At 42.4% G+C, this 14923-nt stretch overlaps 5 protein-coding genes across 8 annotated transcripts; 3 read left to right on the top strand and 2 right to left on the bottom strand.

Moving 5' to 3' along the window:
- Window positions 1-169: 169 nt before the first annotated feature.
- Window positions 170-1399, top strand: LOC128254834 (transmembrane protein 170B). Its single transcript, XM_052984144.1, has 2 exons — window positions 170-529; window positions 583-1399. The coding sequence occupies exon 2, from the start codon at window positions 728-730 to the stop codon at window positions 1118-1120; it is 393 nt and encodes a 130-aa protein (XP_052840104.1). The 5' UTR covers window positions 170-529; window positions 583-727; the 3' UTR covers window positions 1121-1399.
- Window positions 1400-1449: 50 nt separating this feature from the next.
- Window positions 1450-2463, bottom strand: LOC128254832 (crossover junction endonuclease EME1). The gene has a single exon (XM_052984142.1). It carries the CDS (start codon window positions 2400-2402, stop codon window positions 1473-1475), a length of 930 nt encoding a protein of 309 aa, XP_052840102.1. The 5' UTR covers window positions 2403-2463; the 3' UTR covers window positions 1450-1472.
- Window positions 2464-2547: 84 nt separating this feature from the next.
- Window positions 2548-2970, top strand: LOC128254835 (H/ACA ribonucleoprotein complex subunit 3). Its single transcript, XM_052984146.1, has 2 exons — window positions 2548-2703; window positions 2765-2970. Exons 1-2 carry the CDS (start codon window positions 2650-2652, stop codon window positions 2903-2905), a joined length of 195 nt encoding a protein of 64 aa, XP_052840106.1. The 5' UTR covers window positions 2548-2649; the 3' UTR covers window positions 2906-2970.
- LOC128254833 (transmembrane protein 223) lies at window positions 2913-3856 on the bottom strand. Its single transcript, XM_052984143.1, has 2 exons — window positions 3338-3856; window positions 2913-3271 (listed from the first exon to the last, which is right to left on the bottom strand). Exons 1-2 carry the CDS (start codon window positions 3738-3740, stop codon window positions 2979-2981), a joined length of 696 nt encoding a protein of 231 aa, XP_052840103.1. The 5' UTR covers window positions 3741-3856; the 3' UTR covers window positions 2913-2978.
- A 755-nt stretch (window positions 3857-4611) lies between these two features.
- LOC128254735 (activating transcription factor 7-interacting protein 1) lies at window positions 4612-13903 on the top strand. Of its 4 annotated transcripts, none has more exons than XM_052984001.1 (5): window positions 4614-4812; window positions 7922-8085; window positions 8148-11463; window positions 12574-13031; window positions 13099-13903. In XM_052984001.1, the coding sequence occupies exons 2-5, from the start codon at window positions 7974-7976 to the stop codon at window positions 13545-13547; spliced, it is 4335 nt and encodes a 1444-aa protein (XP_052839961.1). In that variant the 5' UTR covers window positions 4614-4812; window positions 7922-7973; the 3' UTR covers window positions 13548-13903. The 4 variants fall into 4 exon arrangements, with proteins under 4 accessions (XP_052839963.1, XP_052839961.1, XP_052839959.1 ...); XM_052983999.1 differs by having other exon boundaries at window positions 7919-8085; XM_052984002.1 differs by lacking the exon at window positions 4614-4812 and adding an exon at window positions 6804-7019.
- The last annotated feature ends 1020 nt before the right edge of the window (window positions 13904-14923 follow it).

The following is a 14923-nucleotide window of genomic DNA, read 5'->3' as shown; positions in this document are numbered from 1 at the left end:
TAAAATGGAAATAGGGCCTTAATTGGCTGACAAATTTTTAATTATGATAAAAATTGTATTTTGTATACCGTTCTTTCAATACTGATGCTGTATGTTTCCATTAAAGCAAACGAACTAGTTCTCAAATGAGTCACAGCTGACTGCTTATCAGAACTGGTCCATTCCCGAATCGTTTCATTCCAGTTGCTAAAGTAAATCGCAGGCAAAAACACTAAAACAGTTATTTAATTAACGAGAAGTGCTTTGTTTTGGTCATATTTAACAGTTATGACTGTTTAAGACCAATAACTTGATATTTAAGCCAGATTAAGGATTCACTGCCGCCAGCGAAGGCTAACTTTGTGCCGTGACAAAAGTCCAATCGATTGTTGCCCGAAATAAAAATAAACCAAACAAATGTTAAAATACAACGGAAAACGGAATTTTAAACAATGTTGTACCGGATTAAGGAACTAGAAAGGACTAAGTATTTATTCCGCCTATAAAGTAGGCTCGACGTGGGTGTGGCTCATAGCATACGCGTGTGGGCGTGAGTATAAGTAAATACCAAAAGGTCAAATCTGATGGGGCCTGTTGTTTCAGATACATGAAGCACGGGTGATACATGCTATAAGGAAACAATCCCACAGACATGCGGCTGGAAACTCAACTGACCAACTCTGAGCAACGGAAAAGCAATAATTAGTAATAAAACTACGCATACTTCCATTTGGGAAAAGTTTTAGCCATGTTTTACGAGGGCTACGACACCGATGAACTGGACACCATCGCCGATGTGATGGGACTTCGGTCGCAAGCTCGACTCAATACTTTCCGCGAAATGTGGTACCATGTCTTTCTGTGGGCCCTGTTCTCCTCCATTTTCATCCACACCTGCGCGGCCGTGGTGGCCTTCGTCACGCTGCGGAAGCACAAGTTCGGGCGGTTCTTCTCGATCCTGATCCTGGTCATGGGATTCCTGTCGCCGGCCTCGAGTGGAATTATCAGCAGTGCGGTCATCGCCTTCGTGCATCGTGCCTCCAGCCTGCCCATGTCGCCCATATACGCCATGATCTGGGGTCTCGGACAGACCATAGTGTCCGCCTGCCTCGGCTTCACCCGCATTTTGGCCACGCTATAGAGTACGGACTGATGTTTTCATGGCCAAGTCTCTCTCATCTCTCGCTCAATCCAATGTTCACAGAGTTCTGGCCTTCCACCAGACGTATTATCAATTCTTCAGGTGTGCAAACAACAATTAATTGAATTCATAGTTATGTGTATAGGAACATTGTGATTTTAAAATTATACCTAGTACGATGAGAAGAATAATGTAAAATATTTAGCTCTTACCTTACCGTTTAATTCTAATTGTACATACTTTAGGACGCAAATATATAAGAGCAGATTCTAAAGCTAAGATGTTTTTAAGGGCTTTTATTATATGAGAGGATACCGGCTTAAAAAATGTAACTTAACATAAATATCTATATTTAGATCAGAGTATTTGGATCCTTAGCATTGTACAAAGTATACAGCTTGCTACTGAGAACATTTCCGATACGTCGCTCGGTGTGAAGAGGTTGGGGTCCATTGCAGCGCTTGATCTTTAAGTCGGCTAGGCTTTGCACTGCCATGGGATCACTGGAAAAGTGATCTAGAAGTTTCTTGGGACAGGGATACTGCGCTATAATCGATTCGGCCACCTCGAGAGTGACCTGCGGCAATCGGTTCAGATGCTGCTGCCATAGGCGGCCATAACCATTGCCCTGATCCACACGGACGCACTGCTTCTTGTCGTTGGCCAGGTACTTTTTGAAACTGCCCAGTGTTTCGTTACGTTGCTTCTTATATGGAGCTTCGGCTATGGCTTTTGTGTAGCGCTGGAGAAAGGCCAAAAAATCTTGGCTTTCGGGATGATTAAGCTGCTCCACATGGAGCTTCTGGAGCAGCTGCATCTCTATCAAGGCGTCCTGGCCGGCTGAACTGCCGTGTTTGCTATGACGAAGTTTAGTTAGGGCTACCGTATACTGGCAGTCCGGAAATGAGGCCTGTAGTCTGGGGCCCAGGCAAACCAGACTTTGATCCTTAACAGCCTTTTGAAAATCGTATTCGGATAGCCATTGGACCACTTGGTTCTCACGCTTCCAGGTTTCATCCAGACCAGTGGGACTGGTTCCCAAAGCAATTGTCCGCTGTCCCACATTACGTTCCCATAGGATGCAGTAGCTCACTGGCAGGGTCCTTATTTCATACTTTAAATCCGTGGAATTAAGTTGCTGCAGCATCTCCTGGCCTAAGGGAATGCCCATAAATCCGGTATCTATGACCATCCGCACATATTTCATGCATTCTCCCGGTTTGATTCGTTTTTGTTGCTCCCGTAAAGCCTGTTTGTGTAGTTTATCAACTTTATTCGACATGGCTCACAAAAATCCGCCAAGTCGGATTAGTGATGAAAAAAAGTCGATTAGAAATGGGTTATATCAAGGTTTTGTTCCATGGTTTGAGGAAACACTAAGTTCCCTAGATATCGAAACTAGAACCCATATATTCGATATACCAATAATATCGTGAGTAGCCCATCTCTAACGGTATCACACTGCAACGCACGCCACACGTGTTTTTTTTATTTACTACGACTTTTTACACAAGAGAAAACCATCCAAAATGTATCTGATGTACACAATTAACGAGAACGGCGACCGGGTCTACACCTTGAAGGTAGATAAGAAAAAACTCAATTGTTTTTGTTCGCTTTTGTGATAACTTGTTGGTTTTATAGAAACGCACCGAGAATGGTCTTCCCACTTTGTCTGCTCACCCAGCACGCTTTTCGCCGGAGGATAAGTACTCCCGCCAGAGGATCACCATCAAGAAGCGCTTCGGACTGCTCCTCACCCAAAAACCCGAACCCATCTACTAATCCGGAGTTTAATTTTAATTAGTGTACATCTTTATCTACAAATAATAAGTTACAAAATAACACAACTACGCTTTTAAATGCGGCGCTTCAAGCCCGCCGTATAGTCGAACAATTGGGGATTCCGGAACTCGCCACGCATATCCAGTACATAGTAGAGGGTTTTGCCTTTGACCTTAATAGGCAGTTGCACCCTGGCCAGATTCCGTGATTCCTCGGCGGAAACACATTTCAGGGGCACTGTCATAATACGATTGCGGTTGAAAGGACCATAGGTCACAAAGGAAACACTTTGACCTCCCTTCCTCAAGATGAGAAAACGCACCGAGCGAAGCGTAAACATCCAGACGGCGAACAGAATACCATATCCTAAAGATTCGCAACGTTTTAGAAGGCTAATATGCATTTATGTATGTGTAACTCTCAAACACTCACCTATCAGAAAACTGCAAGCTGTGATCCCATTTCTGTACTTATTATCGCCCAGATTTATGCGCTGGAACCACTTTAGATCTTCTCCCGGTTTCTCCACCACCGGAGCATCCTTCAGCGTAGTAAAGGCAAAATGCGACAGATATGTCCAGAAAACAAACTGGCAGACGCCGAAAAAATTCAGCATCTGGTAGAAGCGCGGATTCTCATATTTAAAGAGTATTATGTCCTTGGGCACACTGGTGCTCACATCGAAGGGGGCTGTTTGGGAGGAGAACCTCTTAATCGTGGAACTAACCGGCGATTTGGTAACTATAGCCGGAACTGTCAGTCTTAAACTCTGCAGACTAAGGCGCTTAATAGAAGTGACGCCATGACGTAAAGCAAAATTTAGCAGGTTGCTCATCTTAATTGAAAACTAGCTGCATTTGTTATTATAAAACAATTTAACCTACAATCTACAGATGTTTTTATTTTGTTCCACTTGCCATTGGTTCAATTGTTCGTGAACCGGAATTAGTTTTACGCTGCGGCGTTCAGGGATGGCACTTGCTAATTCATTCCACTAGTTCGAAACTTTGTAACATTTAACCAAATAATAGATACTTTTAGTTTATAAAACCGTACTTTTATATTTACGAATCTTTTTTTTAAATAGTACCCAAACATATTTGCATGGTACAATTACTTCTAACCAATAAAATTGTAACATGCGATCGGATTTTAGTTCCAATTATAAGCAACTGGTTTTTTTTTTCATCCCTGGCACTATTGCTGGTTCAAAACTAGAGATGGACGCGTTTCTCTCGGCTACAATGTTATAATAGTTTATCAAAAATTTATTAAATCAAAGATATTTCTTGAAAGATTTTGTTCGATCAGAGTTTTAAATCACTTTCCTATCGTTTGTGAAATTTGCATTTACATATTTCGAGTATATAATAGGTATATATTTATTTCTAGCATACCGATTATATTTACATATTTTTCGTGTCATAATTAGTAACCAAATCTTGACTTTTCAGATTATTATTTGATTAAATATTAGACATTAATTTAAAAAGTTGGAACTAGAATGCCACAGGTGTAAACATTTTTACCAAAAGAGTTTAAGAGGCATTTATATTTTGAAAAATCGATTTGGCAGATCCGTATTTTCATCTCAAATTGCGGTAACGAACCCATCGCTATTCTGCATGCCGCTTGTTTGCAATCTGGGCGCTACTATTCGGAACCAGTTGTGCCTGGACTGGTTCTTTTCGGCACCTTTTGTTGTTGTCTGATTTTAGTCTGTTTCATTCTTCATCGTTTAAGGGCATAGCGAGCGGATTCGCCTTCAAATTGTAAACAAATTGCCAAAAAACTGTTAAATTCATTCAAATCATCGACGATTGAGAGTTGTGAAGTGGGTAATGTCATATTCCAATATTTTACGTGACTCCAACAGTTAATAAACGAGTTTATCAGATCATAGGAAGGTACGTGCAAATTTTTTTTCTTTAAATTGTTTAAATTGTTTATTATCTATGCAAAACACTGTCTAATATATTTGGCATTTCTTAAACTAAATTAATGTTTTACTTGGTAGTTGGGTTTAGTTTAAGGGTTTTCAAACGCTATTTTAATGGGTTGGGTACCATACGTCAGATATGGTCGAGTCTCTTCCAAGGCATTTGTGTTTTTAGGGTTGTCAGGTGGTTGCAGTTGACACAGGTTAGATGAAATCGGATATATATCTGGATTGATGACGGTGCTGAAATATAGACTAGGATAATGTCAGACCCATGTATTAATCGACCGCAATGTAATGGCCGCGATAAAACCTATGACCTGCCGGTGGCAACCCTACTCGGCAGCAAGGTCACAATAATGCATTTAATGGCATTTTAGTTGCACTAACTTGGGCATAATGCACTTTATGTAAGATATGGAGCAGGCATTATTCAAACTTGGCAACCCTGAAAACATTAAATTGTACAATAGGTGAATAAAAACGTTGCGACGTTTTGCTTTTGCTGTTGCTTGCCAGGTTGCTGGTTTAAGTTTTTTCGGGGTTGTGTCTCTATGGAAAATCTGATATCAGATATCAATAGAGGGCGCTGAGGGGATTTCGAAAATGTTCTTGGTTTCGTAAAATTTCCAAAATCTTGGATGTTTTTCGACCTAACCTCACTCTGCATCAAAATCGATACGTAACCTAAAAAGAATGTGAACGCGTTGCAAAATCGCACACATACACATTCTGGTATACATACAAACCCACACAGATACTCCGTTGCTAGAGCGGGCGGGCTAAAGTGCGTAAGCGAGTGAGACAGCTATAATAGACATAACGTCCAACTCGGGCTTAAATAAATTGCCAAAACAAAAATATACCAGTTATTTTCATTTGGTTGCAAAAACATAAAAGGTAGTATTTTTATTTTGCATTTGTGTGCATGTGGATAGGTCTTATTGAACCATCAGATAGAAAACTGCATGTTTGGTATCTGAAAACTGTTATAAAGGGAAAAATTTGTAATCCGCTGAGGCATTATGCAAACCCTGTCTTTAAGGATCAACTCTTCATATAGAGCGGGTACCCCAGGTTTAAATTTCAACCAGCAGACAAAGCTAAGAAAGCCTCAATTTTTCGTTTGCTTGCTGCAGTAGCTGTTGCTTCTGGGCCTGCTGCTGTATCTTTGTCGTGTGGTATTCGGCGCTACGCGAACTTTATTTAATTTTTACATACAGACAATTTATATAGCCACGTGTATATATGTTCGGCCTCTTGCTCTCTCATAATTGCTCTCCGGCCGCTCTCTCTGTCCGTCCCGCTCGCTCCGAAACTCTATGCGAAACCGGTATCCTGCCAAGGTCCTAAGAGCATCGGAAAGACCAGACGGGGGAACCCTATGTTCTAAGTTCCCTAATTTTGAAAAGTTTTTTTTCGGCCAGGAACATTTTTTTTTAATATTTTTTTCCAACGTTTACCCCATTTTATTATGGCGACTCTTAAATTATGTTTTTAATTGTTGTCTTAGTTCGATAAAGATATGGATTGTTTTTAATCGTCTTTACTTGACTTATGTATGTCCCCTTTTTTATGTTGCCATTAATGGGCGGCCATATAGTCGTCCCGCTCCAATGGCCTACGTCCCCATCTTACCCTCCCGCTGATGAACAACAAAACGCGTTCTATTTGCGCAATTGCGTTGCTATCAAACTTTCTTATTGAATTAACGAAGATCCCTGCTTTGTCTCTGTTCAATTTTCAGACCAAACCCCCCTTTCATTTTTTGTTTTCATTATTTTTTTTTTATCTACCAAAAAAGAACTGCCAACTTGCTGTGGAAAAATGGGAATTTGTCGAATATTACTTTGCCCTTTTTTTGGCAAAGGTTAAAGTTCGAGATGTTGAAGGGATTTCCTTGGCGTCCGGTTAGAGCTACATTATCGAATCTTATCAAACCGAGTCACGCCCTCCTGCCGGCTATCTCCCTCCTGCTTTTCCTTACGCCCCTTTTGCTTTGCCGCTCTCAGCTGTTTACTCTCTCGCTCTCATTTTATTCGTCGTCAGCTGGTTTGGCGTTCGTCTCGTTCATTTTTGCCCGGAACGCGGTAAGAAGTTCAAGTCATTTTGATTTCTCCAAGTGTAGTTTAATCGAAATAAATAGAATACTTGCGTTTCTGGACGTTCAAACTTGTAAGTCACCTTTAACTATTGTTACTATTACTTATACATATATATAAACGCCTGACAAACCTTTTAACTCAACCTAACCTCACTTTTGTTAATGCAAAATTTTATATGTCATCATATCACTGATAGTGTTTAAGGTTACAAGTCAATTTCTCCTCCCCCCTTTTTGCATCTTTCGTTTTGCTTTTCTTTCCTTTGCACGACTATTTATCATCGCTTTGCTTTTGCCTTTTCGGTGCAGTCGTCGCGACGTTGTGTTGTTATTGTTGCGTTCGGAAAGCGACGAGCGCTTGGAACAACCAACAAAAACAACAACAACACATGGTTAGACTATAGGTAGATACACACCGAATCGAACATAAAAAAGAAACAAAAAAGCTATTGGTCTTGAGTTATTTTTCTGGTTTCGGAGTTTTCGGATCGTACTTCTATCTAACATATTATGATAATCAATTCCTCGGGGTATTAAACCCCTAGAACGCTTATCTCGGCGTTAGATTAAGGAATAGACTTGAATGAATTCGATAGGGGCTTATTCAAACGTACACACATGATTTTGGTTCGGAGTCCGATTTGAAAAAATTCATTCGCCCAAGACAAGCTTATTAAGTATAATTCCCAAGTTATTACTTTGACATTTTTAGAGAAAAGAAAACTATTGCCAAAGCTTATTTAGAGCTTTTTTTAAAAGCTTTGTAATTTCTGATTATTTTTTATTTTTCATTAGAACATGGTGAATACTCTTCTATTTCATGTTTTTCCTTTGAATTGTCAGCACTAATAATTCCTTGATATCTCCAAGGGGAGAGCCACTGTTATTGATTTTATCAGGGTTGCTATGTCGTGGCCAGAGTTGCCCCTTATATAGTCGCATACTTAAATGGTGTTTTACTTTCTTTCAGCAGTTCAATGTTTTCAGAATAGGCTGATATAAAAACAAAAAAAGAAAGGTACAAAATGATGGAAGTAAGCCAGAACGTTGAAATGAAGGATCTGTCCTCAGAAGGCCCTTTAAGGCGTACTCTATCCACAGACCTCGGCAGTAATGGTGAACCCCTCTCCACCCCTGGTAAGTTAAATTCAATCAAATGCATAAATATGATTTAGGGTATATCGACATCTGGATTACAGCAATTGTCAATAAATCAAGTCGGACGTCCAGGGATGAAGATGACCTGTGTGAGCTCACCAATGGTGTCGGTGCCTCCGACAGCGTCAAGGATATTATTCACGAACCGATACCAGGATCGGAGAAGGAGCGCAATGCGGGCAGCGATTTGGACGCTTTGCTGGACAAGATAAGCTCCATTGTGGACTGTAGCCCCAGGAATTCCGACGATCTGGATACAGTCGATAAGAGCGAGGAATGCGACTCTGAATCGACGAAGGAAAAAACAGCTGATGAGACGGAGGAAAAGCACGCCGAATATAGAAAAGTAAGTGAAGAAGAGGTGCGGGAATCTACAGAAAGCGAAGATCGCGTGGAGCCGGATTCCAAGTTTGAGACTGAGGAGAAAGCTATAGGAAAAGACATCAAAGACATCGAAGAACCCGCTACAGCCGAAGGATCGACGGAGGAAACCGAAGATTTGGCTGAGGCGACAGAGAAGTCTATTGGAAAAGAAATAGACGAGGAAAAAAAATTGCAAGAGAAAAATTGGGTCAAGTCACATTCTGTGGATAACAATGAAAAAGTCCCGGCAAAGGTAAATAGCTCCTCGGATGATGTGTTTATGGATGCTCTTGACAGCATTTCCAGCTCCGATGAGTTTGATGCCTTCAGTTCTCAGGACAGCAAGAAGCCCAAGCAAAGCAACAAGCTTAACGCCGTTGATAAACCAGTTGCCAACGATCTGGATGAGATTTCCTCCGATGATGAAGATATCCTTAAGCACGAGAAAGTTGAGAACTCTGATGAATCAGAAAAACCCAAAGCGGATATCATAGATTTGGATTCGTCGGACGAGTGTGTGGTTTGCGAGACGCCTGCGGAGGAAGTAGCCAAAACAGAGGATACCGTTGAAGTTACTCATGACATAGTCGCAGTGAAGGAAAAGAAGACTGAAGAAGCGACTATCTCAGAAGAACACTTAGACAAGGCCGATGATGAGTCTATTAAAGCTAACGAAGAGGAAGATAATCCCACGGAGCCCACGACAGAAGACGAAGAGACAAAGGTAACTGAAGAGCTTGCAGAGCCCAAGCCAATCGCAGACGAGGAGTCGCTGTTAGTTGAAGAGCCCGAAGAAGAAACGGTGGAGGTCAAGGAAGCGGAAGAAACCGTAGAGGACAAGGAAGCAAAAGAGCCCAAAGAGGTTGCGGAGACGGAAAAGCCTGAAGAGGTTAAGGATACAGAAGATCTCGAAGAGGTCAAAGATACAGAAGAGCTGGAAGAGGTAAAGAAATCGGAAGAACTGGAAGAGATTGAGGATACAGTAGCGCCGAAAAAGGCCAAGCTATCGGAAGAGACCAAAGAGGACAAGGGAAGAGAAGATCGGGACAAGGTCCAGTCAACAGAAGAGCCGAAGGAGCCTATCGTAGTCGCAGACGAGGAAGAAAAAGATCCCAAAAAAGTAAACAAAACGGAAGAAGCGTTGCAAACTCAGTCCCAGAAAATGAACGAAACGACGATAGATGATTTGCTTATGGAGGTGGACGAAGATATCCTCGAAAGGGAAGAAAAGAATGCGAATGAGGATAAGCCCATGGCTATATCAAAAAACAAGAAGCCCAAGGTTAATGGGGTCTGCGAAAAGCCAACTGTTGACAATGACGAGGACTTGGCTAAGGAGATACCTAATGTTGAGAAGGAAGGCAAAGAGTCGGAGTCCGATGATGAAGTCATTTTCTTTGAGCCTATAGATAAGACCAACAAGGCTGACGCTTCCTTACAGGCAGGTAGTAAAATGTCCGAGAAACCCGAAGCTAAAGAAGACGAAATTGTTCTTGTGTCAGAGGATGAGGATGAAGAACCGCAGGCAAAGAAACTGGAAAAGGACCTTCTTCAAAGTTCAGCGAAGGAAACGACTGCCAAAGGACTTCCCAGTGATTCATCAGCTGAATCGGCTGAGGCCAAGGACCTGCTATTGGACAATTCCGACAATGCGTGCGATCAGTTTGAGAAGTTAAAGACCCACGCCAAGGCGAAGTCCACTGCCACGGAGGATGGGAACAGCAATTCGAGCAACCTGTTGCGGCCCGCCGAAGAGGTCGAGGAGTCGGCATCGAAGCGAGTGCGTCTCAGTACCGATGAGAAGATGGATCCCGATCTGGAGACGGAACTACAAGCACCCCAAAAATCCACCATCGAGCAGGATGATGAGAAGGAAATTGTCAAACGGAGCCACGACCATCTAGACAGAAGTCCGGATCGGGAAGAGGAGATACCCAATAAGAAACTTAAGACTGAAGACTCCGACTCGAACAGCTCATGCGACGGTACGCTCCAAATTGATCTGGACGGCCTGGACGACAAGGCAAAGGTTGAACCGGCGGCATCCCCAAAAATTGAAGACGTAAAAGAACTTAAACTTGAGCTCAAGCCCGAACCGGAAATCAAAAAGGATATTAAGCCGCTACGTCTGGAGTTCTTTAAGGCCTTCCGCCGGACCTTCGACACAATGACCCGCGATGATCTGGAGGAGCTGGTGCTGCAGAAGGTCGTCGAAGGAATGCTGGTCAAAAGTGAGTTCGCGGACATCCGTTTGCAGCTGGACAAATGCGAGAACACACTGGCCACCTACCGACGAAAGATCGCCGAGGTGTCCAAGCAGTTCCTCGACTTGGAGACTGTGCACAAGCGGGTGCTCAAGGATCTGGAGACCAAGAACTCCCACTTCACGGCACCGGTCCGGATAACGCGTGCCGTTGGCCTTCAGGTGGGCATCCCGTTCAAGGCCATGAAGCCCACGGTCTCTGCTCCGGAACAGCCGCATTCTGCAGGCAGTATGTTGGCGCCCAGTGGAACGCCCCCCAAGGCCAGCACCTCGCCGATGAGATCGCCAATGCGGACCAGACCACCTGTGCCAGGTCCTGCTTTTCCACCGGGATCATCATCCGCACCCAGTTCCAGTACCACTCCGAATCCTAGTTCCCAGCAGCAGCAGTCACGGTCCACCGCCAACATTGCTCAAACCACTGCATCGTCGGCCAATCCTATGGCTCCCGTGCGCCGGGGTTGCCTGCAAAAGGTGACACCCCAGCGACCATGTCCTGGTAACGTCCTACCCGTGCCGCAGACCAACAATCAGCCAAACGTGCACCGCTTGCAGACCTCACCGCCGGCAGGCCAGAGAACTATGCATGCATCGAAGCACACCGGAACCACTGCCTCCATGACGGCCTCGTCGGCCACAGTGGCGGCCAAGGTGGCCGCCATGAGGAACCGGAACTCAGGCAACTCATACGTGACGCAGAAGCAGCAACAACAGCAGCAACAGTACCAAACGTAAGTATTTTGTGGTATTGCTTTCAATTCGAACGGTTGCATTCTTGAAAAAGTAGCGTTTCTTGATCACCATAAACAGCAGAGTTAATATGCACTCTATAAATTCATTCGTTGAACCAGTTGTTTCAAACTCATTATAATAAATCTTTATACATTGATACATAACTATAACTTGATACAAAGATTAGAGGTACTAAGAGCGAAAATGATATCTTCAAGTTATCAAAATGACATCAAACCTTTTTATACCCTTGCAGAGGGTAATATAATTTCAGTCAGAAGTTTGCAACGCAGTGAAGGAGACATTTCCGACCCTATAAAGTATATATATTCTTGATCAGTATCACTAGACGAGTCGATCTAGCCATGTCCGTCTGTCCGTCCGCTTCTACGCAAACTAGTCTTTAAAGCTATCTGCATGAAACTTTCCCAAGAGTTGTCTTTCTATTGCAGGTAGTATATAAGTCGGAACGAGCCGGATCGGACGACTATAGCATAAAGTTCCCATTAGAACAATCGAAAAAATAAATTAAAAAAAATTATAACTTTGCTGTTTTTTAATTTTTTTTTGTATTTCGACATATAGTAAAAGTTTAATATTTCCGAATTTCGGTTTAAATTTCATCAAAATCGGACGATTATATAGTAAATTATTATATAAAAATTATATAATAAATTATAACTGTGTTGTTTTTTAATTTTTTTTTTAGTTCTTCGACAAATAGTAACGGTTAAATAATTCAGAATTACGGTTTAAATTTCATCAAAATCGGACAAATATACAAAATAACTATCTAATTATTGAGCTGCAAATCATCATAGCTTCATAATTTTAATGTTTTCAATATTTAAGGGTATATGAACTTCGGCTTGCGGAAGTTTGCTTCCTTTCTTGTTTTATTGTATATATAGGAGAAAATATGGTGTGTACCTTGCAAAAAAAATCTAAGGAATGGAAAAATTTTTTTAAAAATGCAGAGGTCAATAATTAAGAAAGTCCGTCCATTCAAGATCATTTTCAAGGCTGTAAGCTGGAAACGTAAATAATTTGTGAATATTTTTTAGTGACTTGATTTTTTTTTACTAACTTTATAACTTAATATATTGCAGAGCTCGTCCTGGTCCTGGTTCCGGCCTAGGTCCCAGTCCCGCTAAACAGACGCCCAAGTGCACGACGACAGTGCGCGCCAAGCAGGCACCGCTTTCCGGTGCCACCGTCTCGGTGCCTATGTCATCTGGCGCCGGCGGCGGGGAATCAGGAACCGGTGCATATGGGCAGCAGCAGCAGCCCAGCTTGGCGCCGGCCAAGCCCAAGGAGAAGGCGGTCATCGACCTGACGGACGAGGATGATGCAGCGGCGGCGGCGGCTGCTGCGGCAGCAAAGGCATCCCAGGCGCAAATCGAAGCGAACGCTCGTCTGCGACAGGCGGCCAATGCGACGGTGAAGCGGAATGCCCAGGCAGCGGCTGGGACAAGAGGAGGTCGTGGAGGCGGAAGTGTGGTCCGAGCATCACCGATGCAATTGGGTCGCGTTAATGCCCGTCAGATAGTCCAAAATAATGGTGGAGGTGGGTTTAAACGCGCTCATATTGTTCTGTCTATTTTATACTAACAAATTCGTATCATAATCAATAGGTCAACGAAGTTCACTGGGTTCAAACGTAACCATGCAGATACGTTCGGAGAATACACCGCCGGCTGCTTCACGTTTGAGATACTCGCATCCGGCGCCGCTGCCCTCGTCGCCTGCCCAGCCCTTCAATCCCTCCTGGAAAGTGCCGCCGTCGCGACCCGTAATCCGGATCAGTTTGCTGGACACCGGCATCGTTATCTCCTGGACGCTGGAGGACACGGGTCCGCGGTTCGCGGAGTGTGTAACATACCAGATCTATGCGTACCAGGAGACGATCCACGAGCCCAGCACGGAAAGTTGGCGGCATGTGGGCGATGTCAACGCCATGCTGTTGCCCATGGCCGTAACGCTGAATCAGTTCCAGGAGAACCAGCGGTATTACTTCGCGGTGCGGGGTGTGGACAACCACCAGCGGTTTGGTCCGTTCAGTGTACCCAAGACCTGGTCGTAAACGGGCTGCAGTGTTAGCCATTGGCCTCTTCCTTAAGACTAGATAATAGCTTCAGTACCCACATGTAATTTATTTATCTCCGCATTTCAAGCTTTTGTTGATCGCGTTAGAACTTTGTTTCTCGAAAATAGGCTGGAATTATGAGTTTAGTTTTAAGTTTTACAAAGATTTTTGGGGGAATTCTAAGGAGTTATAATTTAATACGCCAAGCAGCCAATCCTTTGAAGCTGCAAGTCAGACAGCAACAACAAAACGATTGTATTTTATTCACGTTAGGTTATCACTTATCACTAATAATTAAGTTCAAAACTTACATGAATTTAAATATAATACTGAATAAATATCGAATGGATAAAGTTTTTGTTGTTTTGTATCTCTCATTAGAGTAAGTGAATTTCTTTTGATTTTCATAAAAGCAGACCCCGCAATAAACTTCTAGAATATTTATTTTTGTTTAACCATGTTATAGTCGTTCCTCGAAAAGTAAGAGGTAGAAGGGAACGTTTTAACCCTGCACAGTTTACATCAGTTTACAGTTTATTCATGATCTTCACTCTGCCTATATAAACGTTGAGATCTTGAAAACTATAAACGCTACAGATTTTTGACTTAGCATGCTGATTTTAATTATGTTTATTTCAAAATTTTTCACGTCACTCTGAGACATAGTAGAGACTAGTTATTGGTCGGAGTATGCTATATGTTACTCTATTCCATTGTTATGTGGGGACATGTTTATTTTGAAATTGATAATCTTACTAACGGGTATCTACTAGTCGGTCTAAACATAATTTGTATTGGATTTTTAAAAGTTTTTGAAAAATCTATTTTACAATTTGTTTGCTATAAAATTCGCTGAGTGAGTCATTGCAAAACAATTATTTTATTTAACATAATTTCGTGTGTAAAATTACTTTAGAAATCTTTTCACTGATTAGTATTGTTATTTTACTACTATTAGGTAACAGCTGTTAGTCGATGTCTGCCAATTGCCAATGATCCTTAAAATCCTAGCTCAGCAGCATATTCCATAATTAAACTTCTTATTGAAAATTACCCGAAGTTTGATATAAGCAAATATTATGCGTGTAGTTAGCCTAATTGGTGCCTGAGGTCAGGAGACATTTTCGCTATGTGGGAAACAGGAAAAATTGACTTTAATCGATGGCACATAAAATATAGATAGACGCTCGTTTACGTGAGTGTGCCATCCCGTTTGGGGGTCACAAGAGCGACCGCCGCAGTGATACCTGCGGCGCTACAGTATCACTTGTCTAAATCCAAATTTACTTAAGACAACAATTGTGTATGAAGTGAGCATAACTTACCACATAAACAATTATTATCACACAGATCAATTATCATACATACTCACA

The sequence above is a fragment of the Drosophila gunungcola genome (assembly GCF_025200985.1).
Source record: "Drosophila gunungcola strain Sukarami chromosome 2R unlocalized genomic scaffold, Dgunungcola_SK_2 000006F, whole genome shotgun sequence".
Lineage (NCBI taxonomy): Eukaryota > Metazoa > Arthropoda > Insecta > Diptera > Drosophilidae > Drosophila > Drosophila gunungcola.
The sequence above is the reverse complement of the archived record's forward strand: the minus strand, read 5'-3'. Positions and strand labels throughout refer to the sequence as shown.